The 27,335-nt window shown below is 40.0% G+C and overlaps 1 protein-coding gene across 2 annotated transcripts in view; it reads left to right on the top strand.

Moving 5' to 3' along the window:
* Positions 1-27,335, top strand: part of bmpr1ba (bone morphogenetic protein receptor, type IBa) — a 51,438-nt gene that overhangs the window by 8,043 nt on the left and 16,060 nt on the right. Inside the window, exon 2 of one of the 2 annotated variants that reach the window (XM_063489745.1) lies at positions 21,688-22,120. In XM_063489745.1, coding sequence (XP_063345815.1) covers positions 22,015-22,120 — 106 coding nt within the window. In that variant the 5' untranslated portion in view covers positions 21,688-22,014. Of the gene's footprint in view, positions 1-21,686; positions 22,121-27,335 lie in introns of those variants that run through there. The other variant, XM_063489746.1, reaches the window with a different exon arrangement.

Below are 27,335 nucleotides of genomic sequence, written 5' to 3'. Positions count from 1 at the left end.
GTGGTCTCCCGGTCCGCGACCTCACGCCCCCCAAGCGATGCCCTCTATCGAAGTCGATGTTTTTTACGGTGTCCTCCGGCAGCTTCAGGTGGATTTTAATGAAGCTTTTCACCGTTGCCTCCGCGTCCTCTCCGGGAGATTCTGGAATACCAGAAAACACAAGATTATCTCTCATGCTACGGGCTTGTAGATCGATAACGGACTCTTTTATTTTTTTGTTTTCTATGTTTAGCTGGGTCACGTTATCAGTGAGAGATTTGACCGACTCCCGTAGCGTGGCATTTTCAGCGGCAAGCGTTTCCACCTGCTGCTGGCTGAATTCCAGGGATTCTCTCAGAGATTTAAATTCCCGGTGTAAAATCTCCACCAGGGACAGCCTCGCATCGAAACTGGACAATCGCCTGTCGATTGACTCCAGGATGTCTGCAATGTCTTTGCCGGCAGGCGATGTTGTTCCGGGGGAGTCTGCCGGGCGACATCTCTTCGATGACGGCGTCTCACTTTTGGCCGGGGAAGATGCACTCTGGGCCTTCTTCATTACTATATCTTGGAAACAGCGGTCGATGTAATCTTGGAGAGCGTCTAAACTCTCCCCGTTGTCCTCCAGGGTGTTAGAGATGATAGGACAGAAGTGGTTAGTTATATGACAATTTGATTAGTATATTTGGTAATAGTGAAGCTAAAGAAACTTTGTTAAATTCTACACTACCATTCGTTCTTTTTCCGCCAAATCTCCGGCGTCTGACGTCACCTACTACATGGGTCGCTTACCTTACCCGTCACAGCCTTCTGTGCAAATCTTACGTATAAAAGGCAGACTATTTATGTCGCTTAATCCTGCCTACAGTTGCCGCACATGTGCAAGCCTTTTTGCAACCCCGGGTTATTAGTAACATATCCGTTGCCAGTGATGCTTGTTGTGTTCTACAGGAGGTATCTTACTGTTGCCTTCTCTTGCATGTGTTTGGAAGAGCAGAGGAGGACCAGAACAATTCCATGCTGCCAAATATAAACTGTTGTAGATGGCAACGATGATTTAGTCTAACTGAATTAGTAGACATGTGAGGATGAATATAAACAAAACAACTGAAGGCTTTTGACTCTAGTGGTTATGACTGATGTCTAATGCTGTAGATGTCATGTTTCCAAATCCATGTCATGCAGTATTTAAATGTTAAATAATCTAACCAGAGTGCTCAAACTAATTTGATTAGTAGGTTAGCTCCTTTTTAAGGAAGGTGTCGAGCCTTCAGTGAAGTCAGTTGCAGGGCCTGTTTTAGCAGAGCCATTACTGCTGTAACATGAGGAGATGTTTTCATGTGCACACCTACAACCTGACACACTCACAACTGCAGGGACAGAAAAGTGAACCTGCATGCACACACAGGTGTGCTGGCAACAGCATCCTTCACCATAGCAGGGCTCTACCCCGAGGTACACACTGCAGATTGGAGACACCAGCAAGTTTGTGTGTGTGTGTTAAGTACATAAGTGTAAATGAAGAGGGAAATAACCATTGGTGAGGTCATGAACTTGTAAATGAAAAAAAAAGAAGCTTCCTGGTGCTTTTCCATTACATCTCACTCCAAGGGCGTCTGTTGTGCTTTTGTTGTAGATACCAACCAGACTGTGTGCAATAAGCTCTTCAACTGATAAATACTTTTGTTCCAATTATTTCTCTAGAATGGTAACTATAAAAATAGTGACCTGACATTGGTGACCTTAGTAGATGAAACTGAATGGTAGAAGCAAATTGCCTCTTATGTGAGTGTTAATAGTGATTTGTAACACTGGGGCCTTTAGATTTCCTGTATTTTCTGAGTATAGCTCCAGGGTTCCCAACATGCAGCCACTGGGAAGAATGTACTAGTGTGTATTTCAAGTCATGATATAGTGGCTTATAACAAGACCCAGGAAGTATTTCTATTCAGCTGAAACTCTTCTGTTTCCCTTAGTATAGCTGACTAAATCTTGCATTCACCAAAAACAAAGCAAAACCAAGATAACTGAGAATACAAACCAACACTTGGAAACAATGCTTTCCAGACTAACTAACTAGAACGTATTATTTAAACATCAAATATGTTGTGTATTTGTAACAATTAGTGGAAGGATGAAGTTTGTCCCCAAGGGGGCACCATGATTATGTTCATTTGATAAGCATGAAATGAACGATCAAGCTAAGTTTTATCTGACAGATCTTAAGTGCTTTTCTTGACAGATTTCTGGAAATGTTTTTCTGACTGCCACAGTTTTCCCTTTTCATTCTCTTTGCTGCCCTGTCACTTTATTTTCCACAAACGGGTGTTCATTTGCTCCATCAGCACAGTGTTCAATAGCGGCAGCAGAAAGTACTTAGTGATCTAAAAGAGGGAGCAGTGGATTTTGACATAATCCTGTTTGGGTTAGAACAGACTCCTAAATAAACTACTGCAATGGGACACCACTGTTTACTAGCAGTGAGAGGATTGTATTCAAAGTGTAGCAGTACCATTGTGGTTTCTGGAGTCATTCATCTGTGATGAGCCAAAACAGAAAGCACACTTACATGTATCGTGTTCTCCAGTGACAAAAGAAGGTGTTTTTTTTCTTAAAGCATTTGTAAGCATAAATCAGTTATATCACTCATTTAAGGTAATAAGCTAGTCTAATACTATAATGAGTTTTTAGTGCAAAAACGTGTGATTATTTAAATTATGGCCTGACCTGATCTGACAAAATAAAAGCAAAATATATAAATAAAATCTATCACTAAATGCTTAATGTTTTAATGCATTTTAATTTGTTAACATATATAGTGACACAATGGTATTACATGCATGTCACAGAATGCGGAAATACTCAGATTTAATTAAAATTATAGTATAATACATTGCCATTCACTTTATACTTAAAAAAACACTACTTTTAAATTGCCATCAACATTTAATAAATGTAAGTAACAGAAAAGTGTAAGCAGTGAAGATAAAAACATAAAAACAGATGCAGATATTGCTTTTTAAAATTCTTATTCCATCTAAAAACCTAACCTACACTTTGGACGTGCACAATAACTAATACAGCTCAATCAGTGACATCTCAGTAGACAGTTTGGTGTTTTATGCTAGTACTAGCTAGCTTGTTGTAGTCTAGCATTTACTGAATTCATAGAAACTCAACATTATTTCCAGCTATAGATTCTTGGCTTCAAAACCAACTGATAATTCATAAAAGCAGTTTGCTGGAGCTATAAAAAAGGATGCACAAGAAAAAAGAAGAGTGAAAGGACACAAATAAATACAACTAAAAGCATACTGTAAGTAAACTAAAAGTAAAGTAAAAGCGTTGTTTCTCTAAAATACCATCTGTAAATTTTAAACATATAGATCAACAAGTCCAAGTGCACAAGCCTTTGGGTACATGTCCCTCCCCCACCATCTTCTCAGCATGCACACACCAAAAATTTAGACTGAAGGCACACGCACGTTGACCTTGAGGGTGTTAGCTGTGTTGACATTTGTTTGGACAGTGCTTCAATTCCTCAGACTGCTGCAAGGTCACGTGGCTTGACATCAAAGAAAAGAATTTCTTCCTGGGCGACACTGAGAGCTCCGGTGTTTATTCTAAAACTGACTGCCTCCCTGTCTGTGTTTCTGTCTCTGGCAATCGCTGCTTCATCCCTGCCTGCCTGTCTCATTACCTGTGCACAATATCTGCACAGCTGTTGTCTTAAGACTGTATGTTCCCGTGGAGTTTTTTTTACTTTAAATATTATTATTATTATTACTTTTAGCTTTTGGCAGTAGATACCCACACACAACTTTAGTGCAGAGAAAGCTTTGGCAATGATTTAACATTTGTTTGGTGCCATGCGTATCGTCAGCCTGCTGCCTGGTAATGTGGAGTGACTGGACCTGGCCGGTTCTTCTGTACTTTTCACTTCAATGCTATTTAGCGCAAAATGGTGATTGCTCTATTTAACTCCATTTTAAGCAAATTCAGTTTTATTTAGTAACATTTCTTTAAACCAAAGCCAGCCGAAATGTTGAGAAACACATTGTGGTTTGGAGTGATTTCCACCTGTTGCTTATAACTTGCCGTGTTCATCTTCACACTACAAATCTGGTCAAGATGGAGGATTTTGTGCTTTGGTTACTGGCTGCAGATCAAATACACACAGACACCAGAGATGATTAGAGATTAGAAGTAAACAAAGTAAGAATACTGTAGTTAACCTGTGCAGCATATCATTTTAAAAAAAGGTGCAAAAGAAAAGATTTGACAGGGAAACTGCTGTTCTGACTAAGGCTACGTCCACACTAGCCCGGATAGATTTTTTTAAACGGCGTTTTCGTCTGATTTCAGTGATTTCAAACGAAAACACATTAGTGTGGACGTAGCCTAAACATTCTACTTGTGAGATCTATATTTAATAGACTGATTGTCTTGTCACAGTGTTGGAAGCACCAAGCTGTGCATTCACCAGAGAGCAATTCATGTGCATGTTTAGCTTTGAGGTTTTCCCCCCAGGGATGTTTTGTTTTGATGTCTTCCACTGCAGCCAGATGAATGGACACATGGAGAGCTGGGGGGGAGGAGGGGACTGTTGGACATGTTAAAGGACACCTGTGGGGCTTTGTGGGCCTCCCATGATGGACGGGGGGTTCCGCTTCAGGTGGCAGTAATTTCTCTACACCGTGGGGAGGGGTAGTGGGGTCAGGTTGTGTGTGTGTTTTACGTGTGTGCGTGTGACTGCCTTTGTCACCGGGGGATCAGTCTGTGAGAGGTGATTTCAGTTTGTGTTTGTACTTTTTCCACCCCATTTTCTTAACTGCCTTTTAGTGTATTTATATACACTGTGTTTGTGTGTTTGTGTACACAGGCCCATCAAAGAATAATTGCTTCAAATACCACTGGGAACACCACACAGATCGTGACAGTCTCACCCACAACTAATGATTATGTAAATATGATAGCCATCTGTAGACTTGATTGTGTGTGTGTGTGTGTGTGTGTGTGTGTGTGTGTGTGTGTGTGTGTGTGTGTGTGTGTGTGTGTGGGTGTTCTGCCTAATATATTGTCTTATCATGTGGAGATCAGCTGTTAGACAAATGTGGCATTGTTGAAGACCAAAGTAGAGCCATTATGTGCATGTGTGGTTGTGTATGTGAAGTCGGGCTTTACTAGTTCAGGGCTTCATCTATTCTCCGCACCTGATACTGAGCTGGATCACTTGGTATTTTAGATGAAAAGACAGCAGCTTGTTATTAAATGTCACAGGCCGATCTTCTAGAATAACCAATAATGTTGCAACAGCTGACCTACTCACACACACACACACACACACACACACACACACACTACACATAGATATATTTTTTAACGTACAAGGGAAAATGATTAAGACAGACCACAGCAGCAAGAACTAAAACAATGTAATGGCGTAAGAGGTGGTGACTCTAAACCAGTTTAAGTAGATTCTAGTGAGGAATTTGATCTGAGTTGGCTGAACGCTTGACACCTCATTGTCATGACGTAAACACAAAGTGATTAGGTTTGTGAACTGATTGTGCTCTACACCTGATTTAGTGTAACATGCAGACAACACATTCACCCATATGTTGTTATATGCACGCACATGCCAGAGCATGGTACAACTTACACTCACTACAAACTTTGTTAGGCACACCTGTTCAACTGCTTGTTAATGCAAACATCTAGTCAGCCGGTTCCATGACAACCACTTAATGCAATTGGACCTGTAGACATGGTGACGATAACCTGCTGAAGTTCAAACAGAGCATCATATCAGACTAGTTTCTTGACTCATGATGGTGATTTCACTTGACTCAGATGGCCTCCACAGTCATCAATACTATAAGCTATATAATACTATACAGTAGTGATTCTGTTATTGAACTCATGTATCCACTTCTGCAGACAGGGTTCCGACCTTTAAGTTATACAATATTATATAATGGCATTTGCAAAATGGTAAAAAACACTATTAAATAATTTGCAAAGGTGATGAAATCCATATTTTATTCCCAATAGAATACAGAAACGCCTCTGCGAATCGCTATTTTATCATGGTGGAGGGGTCTGTGTGTTCCAGGCACCCCAGGGGCTATGTTGTCCACGGGCATTTGCCCCCTGGTAGGGTCTCTCATGTCAAATTGGTCTTGGGTGAGGGACCAGACAAAGAGCGATTCAGAAGACCCGTATGAGTAGAAAATCAAGGGTACAGTTCACCCTGCCCAGAATATGGTTCCCAGGGCCCCACCCAGGAACCAAGCCTGGGGATGCCTTAGTCCATGGTGCCCAGCCGGGCACGGCCTGAAAAAGGGAAATGGGCCCATCTTCCTGCAGGCCCACCACCTGCAGGAGGTGCTGTAGGGGTTGGCTGCATTGTGTGCCAGGCGTGGAGGCGCTGGCGGAATGATCATCACAGAAAACATATCAAATATTTAAACTGAGAAAATGAACCATTTTAATAACATGGCCTGATTTTGAATTTGATGCAACAACACATCCTAAAAAATTTGGGGCCGGGCCATGCTTACCACTGTGTAGCCTGTCCCATTCCTGACTGATATAGGATTCGAGCTACGCAACATTTCTCTTTGGTCATGGTTATATTCATGTTTCATGATGCACCAAAGGTTTTCAGTTGGTGAAAGGCCTGAAGTGCAGGCAGACCAGTTCAACACATCGATGCTTTTACTGCAAAGCCATGTTGTTGTGAGAGGCGTTACTGCCATCAAATTAAAATAATAAAATATTTTTCATAAAATAGTAGAATTTCTCAATTTAAACATTTGATATATTTTGGGGTTATTAAAATGAAATGTTTGTGAGATCTGAAATTCATTGCACTCTTCTTTTATGTACATTTTACACATTGTCCCAACTTGTTTGGATATGGGATTGTAGATTTTCTAATAACATATACTGGTGTGGAACTAAATACACTTTAGTCTGACTTCAGACTAAACTCAAGTCTAGGTTTCTAAAAGGGCTCTCCAGCTGTACCCTCTTTAAACGCATGCTTTACTTATCTGTAGCTGAAAAGCTCTGTTATTTATAAGCACATAACAAGAGAAGCTGTCTCTGCCATTTGCTGAACAGATGTGTGATTGATCTTCAGATCAGATTCTTTTCTGCAGTAATATTTAGGATTTTGTGCTCCCTTTTAATGTCCATTGTCTTTCACCCATGCAGCACTGTCAATCAGTTACAAAACTGATTTAAGCAAACAAATAGTAATACTAATAACATTAGATCACCCGTAGTCAAAAGCTATTCACTTCACTATGGCAACAAATCAAGCTAAGTGTTTTTCATTGTATCAAAGTGGTGAATTCTCTCTCTAGTATGCGTGACATATGTGGAAATGCATACTGTCACTGCACAGCCACCAAAGGCAAAAACAAATATTTTACAGGCTCCGTGTGCAACAAATAGACCCCACTCGTGATGAGCATGTTTCTATGTGTTAAAGTCACTAGTTTGGAGTGCAAAGGCCATTCTTGGAGGTCAGAGTGGCAGTGTTGTGTTTCATTCACAGAGTAGGTCCTCTTTTACAAACTATGGGGTAGAGGTCAGCAAAGGCGAGGGAGAAAGAAGAACAGAAACATGAAGAAAAGTAGGTGTGGGTCAAGGTTTGGGGAACAGAGGCTAGCAGACATTAGCATTCATGTTTTCTGATAGCTGGCAGGTAGATGGGGCAGACTGTGTAACACACACTGTTGTCACAATGTTCTTTGTACTTTGTCCACGGCCACTGATTGACCTACATGTATAAATGTAGTCCATGAGTGTAAATACTTGTGCTGGAACTCTGTGAATGAATTGATGAATGCTTGTTTTGTGTGTTAGGTATTTTTGCTTTTTCCCCATACATAAAGGGCCCATGGTGGTCATACGAGAAGCTGCGCTGAACTTACGGATCCTTGAATAGTGGAAGCACTATATTTGGGAGCTGGACCGAGGCTTCTGACCCTAACACTGACCCCACACCTGCCTAATATGTGTGTCAGTGAACATGGCTGGAGATGGATAGAGAAGGGGGAGATGCAAATGAATGTTTATCTCTGTGCTTTGTGTGTCTGCTTCCCTTTTGTGTATCGCATAATGGATTTTGAATGTAAATAACATTCGGATGCAAAATGTTTCACAAATAAAAATAAACTCAGTAAATTTTAAGTTTTGTATGGAAGTAAATAGTTGCTTGTCACGCTTATGTTGTAGATCATTGACGTATGTGTGTTTCAAAGACAAACGTGTAAATGATCAATGCTTTGGCAGCTGTCAGGGCGTATTAGTTTACTGTGAAATTGGCCACTAGATTTGGATTCTTTAATTTACAAAGTTTCTCAACATATGGTAAAGTCACCATTTTAATAACCCACACTTCTTCACACACTGAAATATCAAAGGCAAACATTTTTTAAAGAAAGTAAAAGTAGCTGTTGCTGTTATTGTTGATTGTAGCTATAGTAGTAGGGATAGTAGTAGTATTAGCAGGGGAAGTGTAAGTTTTTAATACTGATATAATTTGATATTTTACATATAGAGTTTTAGCCATCTGTATCTAAAAACTGGATAAAAATGTGTCTGCATGCTGACATTTATTCATTTGATTATTTTAACTTGCAAATTTGATAAATTGAATGCGTAGTCACACAGTATAATGCAGGATATCCAATTAGCCCTATAGCATTAAAGTCATTTCTGTATCTACATATGATCTAATGATTTAATCATTCACTAGTTCATTTAATTATTGATGCTGCATGTAAGACTGTTCCAATGGAATTTTAAATTTGTACATTTTTACAGTTTTTAGCGTAACTTTTGTTGATTTGTGTGTGTGTGCATTTCTGTATCAGCCGTCACCGTCAGCAAATGTGTGACCGGTCCCTCAGTTCTGTATTTAGACCTAAAGGTTCAAGGGTCAGAGGTCATGAGTTGGTATGAATGACTGCCTGTTATCAGGTGGCGAACAAAGAATGTGTATGTGTGCATGCATTTAAGAGAGAGAAACGGGAAACAAAGCGTGACTAAATGACAGAAGGAATGAGGCAAAAAAGGAAACACACAAGTAAGAGATGGAAACATGCAGCATCAATGAGCTGAGTTTTTCCAAATGTTTCCATCTTTTTCAGTTCCCTGGATGTTGTCAAGTTAAATGCAGTTTTTCTACATTATTTGAAGTATACTATATTGACAGTGCATAGCATAAATCAGACAAATATCTGAAATAAGAGACAGCAATATAGAATGGACAACCATGAGTTCAACATGTTAATCCTGCCTTGTCACCTAAGACTGAAAAAAACAGACAGTTTAAAAATGTGGGGTTTTAAACTGAACTATCAGGAATGCAAGTAGTTATATGGACACATTGCCTTTCTTCTGTGTTTCTCATTCTGTCCCTTTTCTTTACTTTGACTGATTCTAGCTGATTCAGCCCCTTCCACCCTTACTCTCTCAACCCCTTTCCCCATCGTCTGTTTGTCTCCCTCATTTCATGACTCCCCCCTTCTTCTTCTTTTTTTTTTTTTTTTGCTGCTAATTGCCACCCCGTTGTAGCATCCCGGGAGCCGGGAGCTCATTAATTGGTGAAGAGGAGACAGGTGGCGCCACTATGTTGTGATGCTTCTTGTTATTTGTGTGCGTAGGTTTATTGAGTTGATGCTGTGTTTGTGAGTGCACATTAGTTTGCATGAGCTTGTCCTTGTTTGTGTGTTTATAGTCTTGTGTGTGTGTGTGTGTGTGTGTGTGTGTGTGTGTGTGTGTGTGTGTGTGTGCGTGCATGCGTGTATGATTCCTATGAGGATGTGACTGTGTGTGCACGAGTTTAAACGAGTGTGTGTGGTAGCACTGCTTGTTAGCGGCACTGAGCCCCTTCTCACTGTAATCTCTTTGTTTATGCAGTGCGAAAAGGGCCTTTCAGGGGCATGAACTCCCCACGCTCTTATCCCACTGCGCCACTCACCCCAAGCAGACCCTCATGCCCCACCACCACCCTTCCGACACCAGCTTTGCTCCCACCACCTCCGTCATCTGACTCAACCCCTGCCCAACACTGTGTCCCGTTGTCCTTGCTTCCTGTCTAACTTCGTTAGCATTCAAATCATAAGCCATACGTTCTGCGAGAGATAAGCCAAGATTCACAGAAAAATACTGCCTGGCACCTTTTTCTTGTAAACTGTAAATCAAAATCTGTTGAGTTTACTTCAGTTGCTCAGACCAGCTCTGTCAAAGAAGTCGGCATCTAATTTTTATACCTTTTGGTATTTAGAAACAGAATATAAGATGGGTAGCCCTGCAACCTTTGCAGGGAATTATTGATCTTCAAGCAATTTGTTCACTGAGCTCATAGGACACCAGTATGTGCACCTACCTGTTCACAATATCAGCAAAGCCACTGCGTATACGCAGCATATAGCATTTGAAAAAGGGCCATCCTACATTTAAAGTACATTTGCCAAACCAATTTGTCAGCTTACTACCAATTCTATAGAATTGGTAGTAAGCTGACATTCACAGCATTGGTATTGATATATCAATACCAATGCTATGAATGAGCTCCAAGTGCTGGTATAAAATAACAATAATCTCTAACCAAAATAACTCCAGAATACTTAGTTTAAAATCCCTTAAAAACAAAAGTGTTGCTAGTTGCCCAAGTCACTGCCAGCATTGTTTCTATTAGATTTTTACTAGATTCAAATGAACTGGTCATGCTCAATTTAGATCGCTAAATTCAATCATAATCTGGTCGGTTAATCACACTTAACAGATAAGAGAAAATCACAAAAGTTTAAAGCTGGTTTGATATTCAAGCTTTGCCACTGAATGGTTTGGCAATAAATTCCCATTCATTCGTAACATCATTAGCTGCTTCCATGTTCTTTTTCTTTATCTTTCTTCTTTTATCCTGCTTTCTCTATTCAGTGCCTCTTTTAATCAAATCACATAAGTCTTTTCTCCCTTCATTCTAGCCCTGACCTCTGAACTTGCTCTCATTGCTCTCCTTTGAAGTCTTCAGTAAAAAAAAACTATTTTGAATCGCTGGCAGCATGTATCTAATTGTTTGGTAAAGTCTGTGAGGAAGAGTGATTACACAGCATTAGTGCTTTGCCTAGCAGACGGTATTATCAGGTGGTCAAATGGTGGCCTTTTGGCAGGTCTAGAGAAGCGGGTGTCATAAGCAGTGATCTGTGAATAAGTGCGTTTGTGTGTGTGTTCATATTTCTATGTCTGGACCGGTGTACGTGCTTTTGTATCAGTATGTGTCCCTGTGTTCGTGCAGGTGTCGGGGTCACAGGCAGTTTGTAGGTTAGCCCCCTGCCCCTGGTGTCACTATGCTCTGTTTGGCCCTAAACAACCACTAATACAGGACTCTTCTCTTCTCTTCTCTTCTCTTCTCTTCTCTTCTCTTCTCTTCTCTTCTCTTCTCTTCTCTTCTTGTTTGGTAGGTATAAGTATATGCAAGGCTGGAAGAGAGGGGGAGTAGGAGAAAACAACGGTGAATAGGACCAGCCACAGAGGCTGAAAGGTTTTATTGGGCTATGCTATTCTTGGCTGGAGAAAACAGTTGTCATTAGCCAAAGAACCACGTGTAGCTCTTTTATTAGCCTAAACTCCTACATAATCTGGGCAAAACCAGGTTAGTTCTACAGGGTAATTGGAAACACTAGATCCCTGTGTTTTTAAATTAGTGTTTATGGAATCATGGAAAGTATTACTATATTTATGACAGAGGGAAATAAAACTAAGAAACTTAAAGAATTTAGATTATTTCATACATACCCGAAGACGCTATCTTCCCTTGTTTGATAGCTATTGCAGCTACATTGCAATAGCAACAGGCATATGTGTTCTCTATAGCTGATTGAACTGCTGTTCAAAGTTTCCATGCTATGTCTCTCTCTCATAAAGGCTTTTGAATTTAGTGTACTGTTCAAAAGTCTTGGAATAGCATTATTTGTTTTAGTTTATTTGGAAAACTGGAAACAGGTGCAGTGATTTATTGAACCATGTGCAAACACACATGAAAATACAATATATGAGGCAGCAGCACCAAGTCTTCCCAGTCTTTTCTTTGGATTTTTGATGCCTTTTGTTACGTGTTTTGTCAAAATGATCCCACAGCGCTTCAGTGATGTTGAGGTCCAGGGTCTGGGGAAGCCATTTTGCCTTTTTTCTGCATTGGCAGTGTGTTTGCGATCATTGTTATGCTGAAAAATAAAGCCATTGCCAAAAAGATGCTTTCCAGATCAAAAATCTGATGGTACTTTCCTGCATTTATAATTGAATTTGACAAGATTTTAAAATCGGCTCCAAACCATGATGGAGCCTCCACCATTTTTTACATATGGCTTCTTTTGTCCTCCAATTTTTTTTTCCTCCAAATTTTTTAAAGACACAGTGCACACTGTGGTATGCCTAGATATGCCTAGTTCTCAGCTAATAGTACTTTGGAAAGTATCTTGTTGGCACAAAATTCATCTTTTATGCCTGCCAAACAGTATTCTTTGGCATTTTTTTTAAAGATTCCTAGTAACATATTCCTAATAACAAAGAAGCTAAACATTTACAAGTTAACAACAACTTTGGCTATTAGGCACAATACTGATTTATCCCTAGGGTTCGGGCCACTTTAGACATACACTGAAAATAAGTGAAAAAGCAGTCAATGTCCAAAAGAAAACTGTGAAAGACCTTCAGCTAGGAGACGTACCGCTGAAGACCAATTGGGAAATCTGCCTCCTTGACAGTATATAAAGAGAAAGAAAAAGAAAAATGGCACAAGACACGTGCACAGTGCTTTATATAAAATAGGTTAACATGTTTGTACTGCTGACAAGGATTGCTGTTTCACTACAACAATTAAGCTGTAACTAAAATGTGAGGAGGGTGTGGAGTTGTTGCCGGCATGCTTGTTGTTTTGGATGAAATGCTCTAGCGTGACCAGAGATGGGCAGTAACGTGTTACTTGTAACTTGTAATGCGTTACTGTAATCTGATTACTTTTTTCAAGTAACGAGTAATGTAAGGGATTACTATTGCAAAAACGGTAATTAGATTACCGTTACTTTCACGTAGGAACGCTGCGTTACTGCGTTACTAAAACCGTGATTTTTTGCGAGAATGTCTCATGACAGTGACGTAAGCGAGTGCGATTTGAAAGATTATTTGAAAGAGTGAGTGTAAATACAAAAAAATATTTTATTTTATATGCTGGAATGTGCAGAAAATAGGTTTAAATGTTAAACAAATTTCTTCCAGTCAGAGAATGTTGCATATAATTAAGTTTTTGCTTGATGCTTAAAGTTTAAAAGATTTAAAGTTTTAAAAAGAGACTTTTCCATTTGATTACATTTTGTATGATGGATTATGCAGAAAAAGTAGAATTGGGCTGAAAGATCTATCGCTTTATCACCTATTCAGGTTGTAAATTGTGTTTTTAAAAAGTAACTAAGTAACTAAGTAACTAAGTAATTAATTACTTTTGAAAATAAGTAATCAGTAAAGTAACGGGATTACTTTTTGGGGGAAGTAATCAGTAATTAGTAACTGATTACTTTTTTCAAGTAACTTAACCAACACTGAGCGTGACACACAGTAACTCGGAGACATTTGCACTTTTAAGCCAAAAACCAAAGAGATGCAAACAGAAGCTAAGCTGAGGATAAAGAGAAAACAGCACTTTCAAAACAAATGCCTCAACTCAAGTGTAACCAGAGGAAGCAGGTGCTTGACTGCAGCTAAACAGAATCACAGAGGCTTTCCCTGCTGTAAGGTAGTAGTCATCAGAGTTTGACTTTCTGCGGTGTTGCACTGAGAGCTGAGATGCACTCGTTGCATAATTAATGTTAACAATCCAAGTTAGCAGTGCCAACCAGATGAAGAAAATTCTTCAAAGTCTGATCGCATTTCCAGCTAGAGCTGTATCAGATATTTTATGTGACAGATGGATAAACAAGCAGAGGCCAGTCATTGTGGGGAACAAAAAAAAGTGTTGGTGGGTGGCTGCAGATTGTGTTTTGCAGTATTTAGCAAGCTGTCTCATTTATGAATCAGAAAAAGTAGGCAGCAAAAACGATCCCACGAAGCAGGTGGGAAATCTCAACTCTCCTTTTTGCTCCCACTCAGGAAGTAGGTCTTCTGTTTTCTGTGTGCATGTCTACCTTAGCAAGACAAATTTAACATTCCACCCTTTTGGCCAGTTAGTTCCTCCTCCCAGCACCCTTCCCTATTCCTCAAGGGATTGTGGGGGTCTGGGGGGTGATGGTATGTGTGCGAGGGAGGTGGAAGGTGGGGGATTGCTTATTCTAGACTCACAGTTTGTGTGTTTGTGCGTGTGCATGTTTCACCTTCTCTTAAAAACGACATCCTGTGATTCCTATTTTGCTTATTTAGCTGTTTCCTATTAATCAAAAGTGTCTTCACTAACATTTAACATCAAAGTAATATTCGAGGCTTTCATTCTCTCTTTGCCTGCTGTGTGCCTAAGTGCAAAATAACAGGACATTAATCTTTCTGAAATGATCTAGAAAAACATTGTGTTTGCTACATAGCTTGTTGGTACACTTGGGCATTCATCATGGATATATGCAAAAGAAATTAAGAAAATAATTGAAATATTTATGATATCATGATTACAGTTGTGGATACCTAATACTCAGTCTCAGTTTTCTTCTACCTCGCCCTAATCACATATCCCTTTCAGTGATTTTATGGCGGTTGTAAAGTGATACAGTGAGTGGTTTCACAATGACAATAACATGCTGTAAAACCCAATTCCCAGTCTATCATTAGGCTTTCATTAAGTTTAAGTAGCCCAACACCTACCTCTCTGTGATGTGTGAGTGTGTGCTTTGTGTTACTTGTGCTGTGAGGGTATAAACTTGTTTACGCAGTCACCTTACGGGACTTGACTTCCTTTTGGAGAAAAAAAAAGCAAAGGCTCATAATAAGGTTTAGGTTAAGCATAGTTTGGCGCAGACACCTTGCTGACCATCCAAAATCCACATGACCAGATTTCTGGCAGAAAACATGTCTGAGACACAGATGACAATCTTGAAATGGTGTATTTTAAGAGGAATTTTTTTCTAAAGTTACCCAATTAGTTTAGTTCACTAAACCTAACCGTGCTAGACAGGAAATGGAAAATAATATACACTTCCTCGCCATATTATTAGTTAGACCTGTTTAAGTGCTTGATAATGCATATATCTAATCAGCCAATCAAACGGTAGCAATTCATTTGCACATTCGAGCATGCAGACATTGTCAAAACGACCTCCTAAAGTTTAAACTGAATGGGCATGAAAGGTGTTTTCAGTGACTTTGAATATGACTTGGTTGTTGGTGCCAGACAGCTTTATCTACTGAGATTTTACCACACAACCGGGGTTTACAGTGTCTGAAAAATGGACAAAAACCCAGTGAGCTGTTCTCTGGGTGAAAAGGTCTTGTTGATGTCAAAGGTCAGAGACGAATGACCAGACTGCTGTGAACTGATGGCAACAGCAACTCAAATAACTACTTGTTACTACCAAGGTGTGCAGATGAGCATCTCTGAATACACAACATTGTGAACCTTGAAGCAGATGGGCTACAACAGCAGAAGACCACATTGGGTGCCACTCCCTTCGGCTAAGATCGGGGAATTTAGGCTACAGAAGGTTGGATAAATGTTGCCTGGGTCCGACCCAGCATATCTAAAAAATTGGCCAGTGAGTGTAAAGGAAAATAAATCTTTATAAAAAAAAAAAAATCCTGTCTGGCAGGATCTCACTAAATGGAAAAATTTCCTACTAGCATCCGACATGCAGTTCAGGGAGGGAATAAATATCTTATTTATGGTTGGACAAATACTGGTTATAGTTCTGATTTGATCAAGTGGTAATACATTGAGTTAATTTAACATTCTCTGAAGTGATCTAAACATCACTCTGTAACTGCTTACTAAATAATATAAAATAATATATTATTTATTTTCTTTCTATATTTGTGAGGAAAAAAGGGGTTCTTCAGTGCCGCAGAGGTATTTTCTCATAAAGGTGAAAGGTCAAACAAGAACAAATTAGTGTTGAGGACAGAGGAGGACCTGACAGGCTTTAGTTTCTTTCACTGCTTCATCAACATCTCCCTGAACTCTGTGTTACTCCTCGTGTCCTTATTCCTCTCACCAATTCCTTGGCCCTAGGATGACTTTTGTTGGCTGTGTTTGCGACAGGAGCAGGAAATCATATTTCACTGGTGAGTTTGTGTCGTTTAAGTCGGGGTGAAAAGGCTTAGCATCACCTGTAATTTGCAGCCCTGTTGCTCCATCCTTAATCATCACCTTCCTATCCCATTTTGCACACAGCACTTCATATATTCCTTGCAGACCATTTCAATCATGTCTTCCCTACTTGTCTTGATCTAAATTGCTGCTAACTGCAGTGCTTTGTTTGAACATTTAAAACAACAAATGAACTCAACTAAACCACCACTTAGGTTTCCCTCAGGCGAAGGAGCTGAGGGTACAAATGGACTGAAGGAAGAGGAAGTACTACTGCAACTCTCACACACAGCTCTCCCACATCTACAAAGGATTGCTATGTAAATGCACCAGTGAATAGGAGTGAATGGACAGACTTAAAGCAGATTATGTTAAACCTCTTGTTAGTTTAAAGACATGCTGAAGTGAATGGGTGGGGATTAGCAGATGTGCTGCTGTGCCACGGAGGTGTTTCACTAAAATGGATTTAATCCCCTGTCTTTTAGTCAGTTCACACATCAAATAAAGGGATAAATGCTTCTAAAAGTGAGCCAGGAAAAGGTAAGGTGGTTTTTAAATCCGAATGCGGAGACAATGTGTTTGAATAGGTATATGCAGAGTCGCAAGTATGCCAAGTCCATTTATATATTTGGAATTTGAGCGCAGACAGCAGAGAAATTCCTACAGTAAGTGTCCTGTGAAAACCTTCAAGTCTTAACACCAACTTAAAAAAAAAAAAAAGTACTCTGGTAATCAGAAATTGACTCAACTCTCCTAACACTGCTGCACTGCTACACATTCAGCTGTTTTTAAAAAACATAGAATGACAACACTGTATAAATAATGTGTCATTTTTATTCCTTTGCCTAGTTAAAATTGCGTATCTACTTTACCCTCTATTCAAAATAGCTATGGATAGGGTTTGTTTTTTTTTCGCATGTTAGGACTGCACTTTATCAGAAGTAGTTCCTGGATGCTCTGTCTATTTATCATCCGCTCTCTTCCTCTTATCCAGCTCAGGGTTGTGTGGGGCCTTGAGCCTATCCCAGCTAACAAACGGTGAGAGGCAGGGTACACCCCGAACAGGTCGCCGCTCTGTCGCAGGGCTAACACAGACATACACACCCATTCACACTCACATCACTTCTGGGCAATTTAGAATCACCAATTAACCTAATGCTACTAAATGTATGTCTTCGGACTGTGGGAGGAAGCCAGAGTACCCAGAGAGAACCCACACGGAGAACATGCAAACTCCACACAAAAAGGCCTCGGCCTGATGGTGGATTCAAACTCACAACCTTCTTGCTGTGAGGCAACAAAGCTACATACAAAGCTGATACTTTCTGAACAACGACAATGAGGTCCATCTCACAGGATGGCAATCAGAGAGGCAGAGGATGTCATATGCCATCTTTATCACCCTCAGCAGTCATTTTGTCATAGTATTTGCCAAAAGGCCAATGATAGTCAAGGTCAATGGCACGCAATTCCATGGTACCACAATATTTGTAGATCCCTAGTTATAGATGATGGGGGTACTCTTGATCTGATGACAGAAAGGCAAGGAGTGAGAAGAGTCTCAGTGCTATAGACCTTCTATAAGATTAGCAACACGCTACAGAGATCTAGTTAACTTCACTCAAATTATAAAGCTGTTGTCTACATATAATGAGAGCTTCTGCAGCTCTCCTAGTTAATATAATTGTACCTTAGCAATATAAGTAATACCAGATTTTTATTTTCATCCTTAATCCACATCAGTCCACATGGCTGTTTTTTTTCCCTTCCAAATATATTTATTGTTCTCCAGTTTCACAAGCAAAGGATGGATCCATTCTGAAATCTTTAAGCACACACTTTTAGACAAACAAACAGAAAGACAAAAAATGTAAAACAACAGTACCAAATAAAACAGCACTCTACACTAGCCTTTAACACTTGTTTCTTTTACATTAATCCACTTTAGTAAGATGTTCTTCACTGCAGTGCAAGTAAGTAATAGAGTACATTCTTCAATTTCTTATTGGAATAGGTCTATCAGAGAGACCTCAAATAAGAAACTTTGGGTCCATCTCCATAATAATATCGGTATCTTTGCAGCTTATGACATTAGCAGCGGCAATGAGTTAGGGTACCAATTTCTATCTAGCACATTGCTGGGTTGAAATTGTTTTAAGATTGGGAGATATATGCATTCTGTGTTAAATCTTGAACTGTATTGCTTTGGCATGATTACAAACTGAAAGTGATTTTAGCATATCTTTATATTCCCATTCACTGTCATTGATCTTAATAGAAAGAACCCTTTCTCATTTATCTCCAAGGTGTTATAAAACCACGGGTGACACGGCAGTTAATAGTTTGCAGTTCTGGAGAGGCGATAGTTCAGGATTGCTAATTAAGATTGTGCAGTGCGATATATAGAGTCCACTTGGCGAGGAGGAAACTTCTGAATTGTACCTAACAACTCATTAGATGTATTATTTGTTTCTAATTTCCAAGATCAGAAATGTGTTTACTGGCAACTTTCAGTCCACCTCCTTTGAAGTGTTGACACTGAGAGCTACTGACAAGTGAAGTTGTTGTGTTATGACAGCTTGTCAAAAATGATGAAAGAGTGGATGCTGAATAAACTACTGACCCCAAGCACTTGCTGAGACTTTCAAATAATCTGAATGTGTAAAGGGGCCTGGACACTATTAGCATACAAGCAGTCAGAATAAACAGTGATTTAAAGACATCTGAGCAACTCATTTGTGACGTAAAGTAGAAGTGTTGCTTGCATTTTTATGTCTTTGACCTCCTGTTATCAGTATAAGCCTTTTTTTGCTCTTAAATTTGAATTCCTCTAAATATCCCTTAAAGGTCAACTTCCTCCTTCTGTTATCTAAATTCTTCAAAAAAGCTTTCCTCTAAAAGGCTTCAGACATCTATTATTCTTCTCTCTTCTCCCCTTTGTTTTTCTTGTCAGAGGCCTTTCTGTGCTTTTTTTCTCTCCCTTTTTTCTTACTGCTCATCCTTCGCTCATGACAGTCTCAGCCATTCATCATAGACCCAGCATGAGGGTGACACCAGTGAAGAATAGCCTCTGTGTGTGTGTGTGTGTGTGTGTGTGTGTGTGTGTGTGTGTGTGTGTGTGTGTGTGTGTGTGTCATGGAGCACTGGTCTACAGTACCTTTAAAGTAACAGCTTTTAAAGGGATCATACCTCAATCTGCATATGATATTCTGTTCTCAAGCAAATCACCACAGACATTCATTACTTGCTAACACACACAGGGCTTCACAGCTATTGGGGATTGGGGGCAAATGCTGTCACAGTTTTTTAAAAGGCTTCCCGTGGTTAGACATGCTTGAAATGACATTCTGGTTCACTGGAGGAGGGGAGTGGGAAAAGGAGTGGAGAAGAGAAACACAGAAGTGGAGGGGGAGGGCAGCTAAGTTTGTTAGTTAAAAAAAAAAACCTTGGAAAGAGTAGAAATGGTAATAAAGAAAGCTGTGTGTCATTTAGGAAGGCGTGAAACGGGAGAAACTTTGCTGTGGCTTTTCAAAACGGAAAACGTTCATATCTGGAATGGTCACTTCAAAATTTTGACTTTACAACCGAATCCAGGACTTCAGAAGTTCAGAAAGGGCAAAAGAAATGTATGGATTTTATTCAAAAATCAGATCACTGTAATCTTGTAGCAAGAAAGACACCAACTAGATGTGTTTGGTTAATTAATTGTCAAAATACTAATTGAAATATCAAGTTACACAAGTGGCTGCTTCTTATTTGCTAAACATCCCCGGCTCGGACATCCTGCTTCAAAAACTGAGACTGGATCTTCTCTTTCACAGGAGAGGAAAATTGACAAGAACGTTTATTACTGTTTGTATGGGAACAGGGCTTGAGAGGGGCAATGATGAGGGCAGACAGAAAGAAGATAGGGCAGCAGCAGGGCAGGACTGTTTATTTGTGAAGTGATATTTTGCTCTCATCGAAGAGCAAGGGAGCCAGGCAGCCTATTGTTTGCCTTTAATGACCAACATGAACAAGTGTGAGAAAGAAAAGAAGTGCAAAGAACAGCGGCAGCAACAAAGAGGCAGATTAACATGAAAACAAAAACCATTTGCCCCGTCTATTTAACCTCGAAACTTCAATGTTCAGCATTTTGTGTTTGAGGAGGAGTAAAAAAAAAAAAACGCTGCCCATTTTGTGCTGTTTCAGGTCTGTCATATTTTCAGCTAAAAGCAAAGTGTTACCAGCACACACGCACGTGCGCTTTCACAAAAACACACACACACACGGTTTTGTCGAAAGCATGCCTTACAGGCAAGAGGATAGCTCTGGAAAGGAAATGGTCTATTAGAGTGTCTCAACCCATTTATTTATTAGTATAAAAGCTCCAGGCTTGGGTGATGTAATCTCTAACAGCTCCTTCAAAGTGTCTAGGCCAGCTACTTGAATAGCACGCCACTGTGTGAAGAGGTGTTTTGAGTAGCTTTTCTTGAATCTGGGATTCTAAAGCAGAATTCTTCGGAATGATAAACCCGACTCCAGCCGTGCAGACTGTGGAGTCGTCGGTGACACAAACCTGAGTGCAGTTTTATTCAAATGTTGTTTTGCATATGTTCGTTCCAGCCTGCTGAAGACCAAAGCTAAAGGTCAATGCCTTGGGCTCAAAACTTAGACATAAAGGGTGTCTAAGTACACTACAGGTTAGCCTGCCTATGTGTTAACATGAACAATTCAAATCCACTCTATTAAACCACACCTAAAGTAGGGCCTCTTCCATATACAGTCTATTTTTTTCCCTTAATTATGCTTGAAGTACTACACAGATTTATCCAGTACCTCCACTGTTGGCAGTTACTCTGATATTCAGCTATTCTGATATATTTACTGAACATACAATGGTCCAGTTTTCCCATTTAGGCCATGCAAACGCACAACAATTAGGATTCGCTGCAATCACATGAAAGGAAGTACATGTGGATGTTATATGATTTTTTTTTTTTTTTTAGTTCCTGCAGTTATCTGAAATGTATTGTTTGATCAATTGTAGTACTGCTTTATTGTTAGGTCAACACTTTATGTCAATCTCACCCTATTAACAGAGTCTATTTCCAAAACAAAGTGTAAACAGATATCTATAAGCCGTTAAAGGTGCAGAATCCCACAGATAGTGCTGCTTGTTTTCAATGTCCTCCTCACCCTCCTCCTACTTTTTTTTTCTAAACCCCATCTTGCTCCTGTCTGCTCTCTGCCCCTGTTTTCTTTCCACCCATGTCCTCCCTCCCTGTGTGTGTGTGTGCGTGTGTGTGTGTGTGTGTGTGTGTGTGTGTGTGTGTGTGTGTGGAGAGAGAGAGGGCCAGCCCTCCCTACAAGGCAAGTGAAGTAAACTCCCCCTTTTTGTCTGTCTCTCTCCCTCTTTCTCTCAGCTGGGCTGCTACTGTCAGACCGGGTTGGGGGACAATCATCTCCAACTGCTGCTGCTGTTGCTGGTGTGTTCTGTGTGGTGTGGACTTTCTCACGTTTCGGTGGACCCACACAGACACACACACATACGCACTCACAGATTCAGGAGCTCGCATGCCTGATACTACCCCCGCCTTTCTTGCTACCCACTCTCTCTCTCTGGTGCATACATACACACTGAGAAGGAGCGACGGCGTGTGAGCGGATCCCATCGTGTGGAGAGCGCTGAAGAGAGGAGACCAGAGAAGAGAGGAGACCAGAGAAGAGAGGAGCGGCGGCACACTCTTACCATGCCAGTGCAGGGAGAAAGGCTGAAGCGCTGTTTGTCTCTCTGCTTCTGGAGCTGGAGTTCTCTACTATTGCTTGGACTGTTCTCTCTGCATGCGCAAGGACACGGTGAGTTACTGCAAACTTTCTCCGCTGACTGCTCCCCTGAACTTTTTGCTGTTTTTAAGTAGCTGCGTGCTGAAGTTGCTCTACAACAGCTCATTACGTCTCTTACTCCCATTAACACTGTGAAGCATTGCTTTAGAGTTTTTTGTTGTATACCAGTTATCTTTTTTCTTTTTTTTTTAACTCATTAAGTCTTGCGCCTTAAATCTGTGCTATACCTTGCCCTTCATTTTGTGAAAGCAATCCATGATGACAATCTCTTTTAAACATTAAATGCAAATGAAGTGGACATGACCCCTAATATCTATAGTATGTTGCTGTTTTTTCTGTGCGTTATAACTGATTTTCATCTCATTATGAAAAGGTTTGTAATAAGCACAGGGCAGTGTTTTGTCTCTTCCTTTGGGCTGTGATTTTGAAATGAGAAATTTGATTCGACACATTTTCAAGCAACACTATGATTTTTAAATTTGCATATTTAACACATGCATATGAAGCTAATATTCAACCAGCGGCTTGTGATGCAAAAATGATGAGTGCATTTATTTACCAAAAGTATTCCCGTTTCATGAATTATCGCACCCCTTTCAAAGCACTCTATGCTGCAATAATTACTGAGTCATATGTCAGTTCATTTACAATATATTTGTCATTTTCTTCAAGCACACTGAGAAGTGCATCCTCACAGACTGACACTGATGTTACACGCGCCGGCGGCTTTGTCTGTGACCATGTTTGGTATCTCAACTGTGATTTGTTATGTGTTGGAGGGAGAACGTGTCAGATTCAAAACTCTGTTGCGTTTAGTGCCATCACACTTGTTTTTAAAGCTGCAGTAAGTAGAAATAAAGAGTCAGAATCTGACAGGAGACGGTTCATTTGTCTTATTCAACAGTGCCTGAGTTTCATCTTCAAATTGAATTTGAACCCCAATCTCCTAAGTGAAGGTCTTATGCTTAACTGATGGGATTACTACAAATGATTACATTTTCAGTCTTTATATTACCGCATTTATACTTCACTTGACCCTCTAAATGCCAGACTGAAAAGAAGTGCAGTTAACTCAAATCTGTGGACGTGAGCCAGATTTTCTAAAGCCTCAAGGAAGGTCAAGAAGTTATGGTTCCTCTAATTCTACTTCAATTACAACATCCTCAAATGTTATATTGAATTTTTTTTCCAGCGACAATAAAAAGGTGCTCCCTAGCTCAGCTTTAAGGGTTGACTCGCTGCTTCTGTTATTTTTCATGCCCTCTTCTAGGGTTAACTATAACAAGAGCATTTTGTAGATTTTCCTCCCAATCAGTAATTTAAAAACAAAGTTTGGTTTTCAAGAGTTTAAATGTTAGTCTTTTCACTGTTCAGTTAAACACAGAGTGTAGATTTGGACAGTGTTTCTAATGAATGATGGTGTCTGTGTGTATTTATCTATCTCTTTCTTTATCGTTGATCTATTTAAAGTCATTGTAGGCTATTTCAGCCGGGAGCCCTGAAGTTAAGCCAGCAAACGCTCATACCTCATGCTCAGTATGTTATGTGCCGAGGTCTTCCTGCGACCTCTGGCAGCAAGTCATCTCCTCTGTCTTGTATATCTTTCCTGTCATTGTCACTGGGTGGTTTTCCAGAAGCAGTCTGTGCCGAGCTCCCTCCTTCTGATTTACTCTCTTTGTTTTCAGGTGCTGCTTCATAATTTATAACTGGAGCTTTGGAAGGAATAACAGTTATTTTAAATATTATGTGCTTTTAAGCATGAAACTGCACACCTGAGTGCACAGGGGTGCAAACTGACAAAGTGCCTACATGTTTTAGATTCATGGTAACGCCGACTGCTCCGTCCAAGATGCCGCAGAACAGCTGCCAGCAAAGAAGAACTGTTAAATCTGACACAATGTTGGACCTCACCCAAGATTTCTTGTTTGTGTTATGCTCCTAGTTAGTCATTCACAGTGTCTTTTTTTTTCTATTTGTAAGGCATTTGCTGAGAAAATCTTCAGTCCAGTTTTCATAAATCCTTCCCGGCATTGCCAGTATTTAGAAGCTAAAAGAATGAAAAATGACTATTTATATGTAAACATTAGAACACTGCTCTGTGCTGAATAGCCTTTAAATTCTTAGCGTGTGAATTTGAGATGCTAGGATTTAATTCATTGTCTTATTTTATTTGCTGGCATCAGCAAAATTCACAGAATAAACAGGAACACAAAAAAGGGACTGTGCTGATCCAAACTGTCCAAACTGTATTCAGAAAGCATTTCTCCTGAGGCCTGTTAGTCGCATTTATTGGCTTACGCTTAGATGACTGATTGGACCAGCAACAGGCCTATTCATCGGCTGACATACAGATGATTGATTGGCAATAAATTCAGCTGTGACTCAACTGGCAGACATTTGTCAATTAAAAGAAGTTGTGAGACGGAGCGAGGTGGTTGTTATGTACAAGACTGTCTCCGTCTCCTTTTCTCTTTCTGTATCTTAATTTCCTCGGTGTATTGTCTTTGTTCCATAACAACTCACAAATAACTTGGTAGACTGAATAGATGTCTAGACTTGGGATTCCTTGTTCATGTTGCCACAGGTGAACTGGAGTAGTTAATTTTCTAAACAGCCAGTAGAATGCCTATTCTGTTGTGTCTGCATAAAAGTCACAGTTTGCCCTCTGGCATTTATACACCATTGTCTGTGCGGTAAACAAATAGGTAACATTGTATTCATTATTGTCGAGTGGGCATGGGTAGTATAGGGAAATCACACTCTTATGCACACTTTATGAATCTCATACACACAAATCTTTTGTGACCTTCCACCTACACCAAGCTGCAGCCTTCAATGTGAGTTCTGGGAAGTGAGGAGCGAGCGTGATAGCTTACATTTCATTGTCCTTGGTGGAAATAAGCACAGCTGTATCAGTTTTCACAGTCAAAGCTCCGCCAGTTGCTTTGCTTTTGTCACTGCTCTCTAATGAGACTGTTGCTCTCTGTGGAATTTCAGGTGTTATTTTATCTGAATAAAACATTTACCTGGTTTTTGGCCAAGATATACACATCACACTTGCTGCCTGTGTTCTCAAGCTCCTAAGAATTTGCCATAGTTCTTTGAGTTTATTGTAAAAGTGACATACTTCATACTTACAGATTGCCCTGGCTGTTAGTTTTTGAGAAAATCAAAAGCAGTGAAAGAGGTGATTCCCATCAACTCCAAGTGAATTCATTCAATTGCATTTAGGGATGCAGAGAGGGTCTCTCAAGATACTCTGCTCTGAGGAAGTCATTAGGCATTTTGGAATAAAACACAGCTTTAAAAAATAAGAAAAGAAGCACTTGAGATGTGACTCAGTGTACCGTGCCGTTAGTTGTGCTTTCCATTCCTCACCCTTAAAGCTTTCTGACAGGATGTGTTCTGTTCACGTGCAGAAAACTGATACCTCATTAGAACTACTGATGTCCTGACTGTAATGTTGAACCAGAGGGGGAACATTTTAGTGCTTGTTATTGGTTTTCTATTAGTATTTGTTTTCCCTTTGTCAATTTTGTATGTGATTTTTTTCCTTCTTTTTCTTCTTCAGTTTGCACCAAAAACCATGGCCTGACCAGGCTTAACAACCTGGTACCCAGAAGACTAATGTGGTGACATTTGAGAATTTATTGTTCTACTATAAAAGTAATGACACAGATATGAGTCTCAAATACACCATTTTTGATACTGACACTTAAGGAGCCTGTAAGTGTTGGGCTACTCCTTTTAATCTTTGAATTCAGGTGTTTTCAGTTACATTGTCATAGATGTATAAAACCAAGCTCCTAGCCATGCAGTCTGCCTTTACAAACATTTGTAAAATACTGGGACATTCTATAGATCTCACTGAATTTGAGTGTGATACTGCAAATAGGATGTCACTACTGCAACAAGCCAGTTTATGAAAGTTCTTCTCTTGTAGATATTCTACGATCAACTCTAATTGGTATTATTGGAGAATGGAAGCATTTAAAAACTCCAGCAACTTGTTACTGAGTGCTGAGGGTTGCTGAGTGCTCAGGTGCATAGTGGTAATGCTCTGCTGACTCAGGATTTTCAAACCAGCAGCATCATCAGCACAGAAATTGTGTGCTGGGAGCTTCATAGCATGGGTTACCCTGGCTGAGCAACTCCTGTAGCTGTAGTGTCAGTTGCCCAGCAGTTCTGTGTATTCGGTTTGTGATGATGTTGTGATTAGAAACCATATAATACCAATAAAAATCAGCAACTTCAAAGTAAAAAAGCTAAACTTTTCTCAGGTGAAGCAACTACCACTGGTGTAATGCACAACATGGGTTGAAACTTGATTGTGGTAAAATGCATTAACCCTTTATTGACCGGACCTTCAAATTTACCTGTAAAATGGGCCCGCCGGTGGGCCCATGGTCAATAAAGGGTTAAAGGGTTACTCTCACCACCTGGAATGGCTGTTATAGTGGGTAACCATCAGCTACAAAGCAATGTGCAATAAGCAAATTGCATTATATTTGGATGGGGCTATAGCGCTGAGAAAAACGAAGGAAACAGTCATCTTAGAATGACCTCTGAAAGGTGCAGAAAGGGGAAGTGTTGAGAGTTTGGGATAGAGGGGTATTACATCCTGTAATGGATACAGATCCAGTAACTTCTATCCCAGTCAGATTACCGGTCTGGCGCTGACTTCTTAAGACACAGCTGGAGCAGGGGAAGCTGAGTGTGTGTGTGTGGGGGTGTGTGTGTGTGTGTGTGGGTGAGAGAGAAAGAGAGAGAGGCAGTGTAGAAAGAAAAGATAATTTTTATACAATAATAAGCACTGATATTATGCGAGTTTCAGCAAAATCCTACAAACTATTGCCGGAATGATTAGAACAGAAATTTGTATTAATAGTCCAAAGACATATAATCACTTGTGCTATATATATTTTGCTTATTAATATAAATTTCAATGGGTGCCTGTTAGTAAATTCAGCATGTGGATGACAGCTAGGCATCAAATTACAAAACTTCTATCTTGGAAATCAAATTTGCTGCGATTATGCAAGAAAAACGTCTTTACACTCTGATTGTGTGAGTTGATCACTCTCTGCCCAACATGGTCTAACACAATAAAGTGATAGACAGATAACAGGTGAAGGGGAGTGGAGCAAAGGAAAGCTGGCTGTGACAACCTTAGTGCACTGGGACTATGAGGGCTTAGGGTTTTCCATGCACTCGCACTCCCTCCATG

Source organism: Pelmatolapia mariae, linkage group LG12, assembly GCF_036321145.2.
Source record: "Pelmatolapia mariae isolate MD_Pm_ZW linkage group LG12, Pm_UMD_F_2, whole genome shotgun sequence".
Classification (NCBI taxonomy): Eukaryota; Metazoa; Chordata; class Actinopteri; order Cichliformes; family Cichlidae; genus Pelmatolapia; species Pelmatolapia mariae.
Note: the sequence above shows the minus strand (reverse complement) of the source record. Positions and strands in the feature narration are given on the sequence as shown.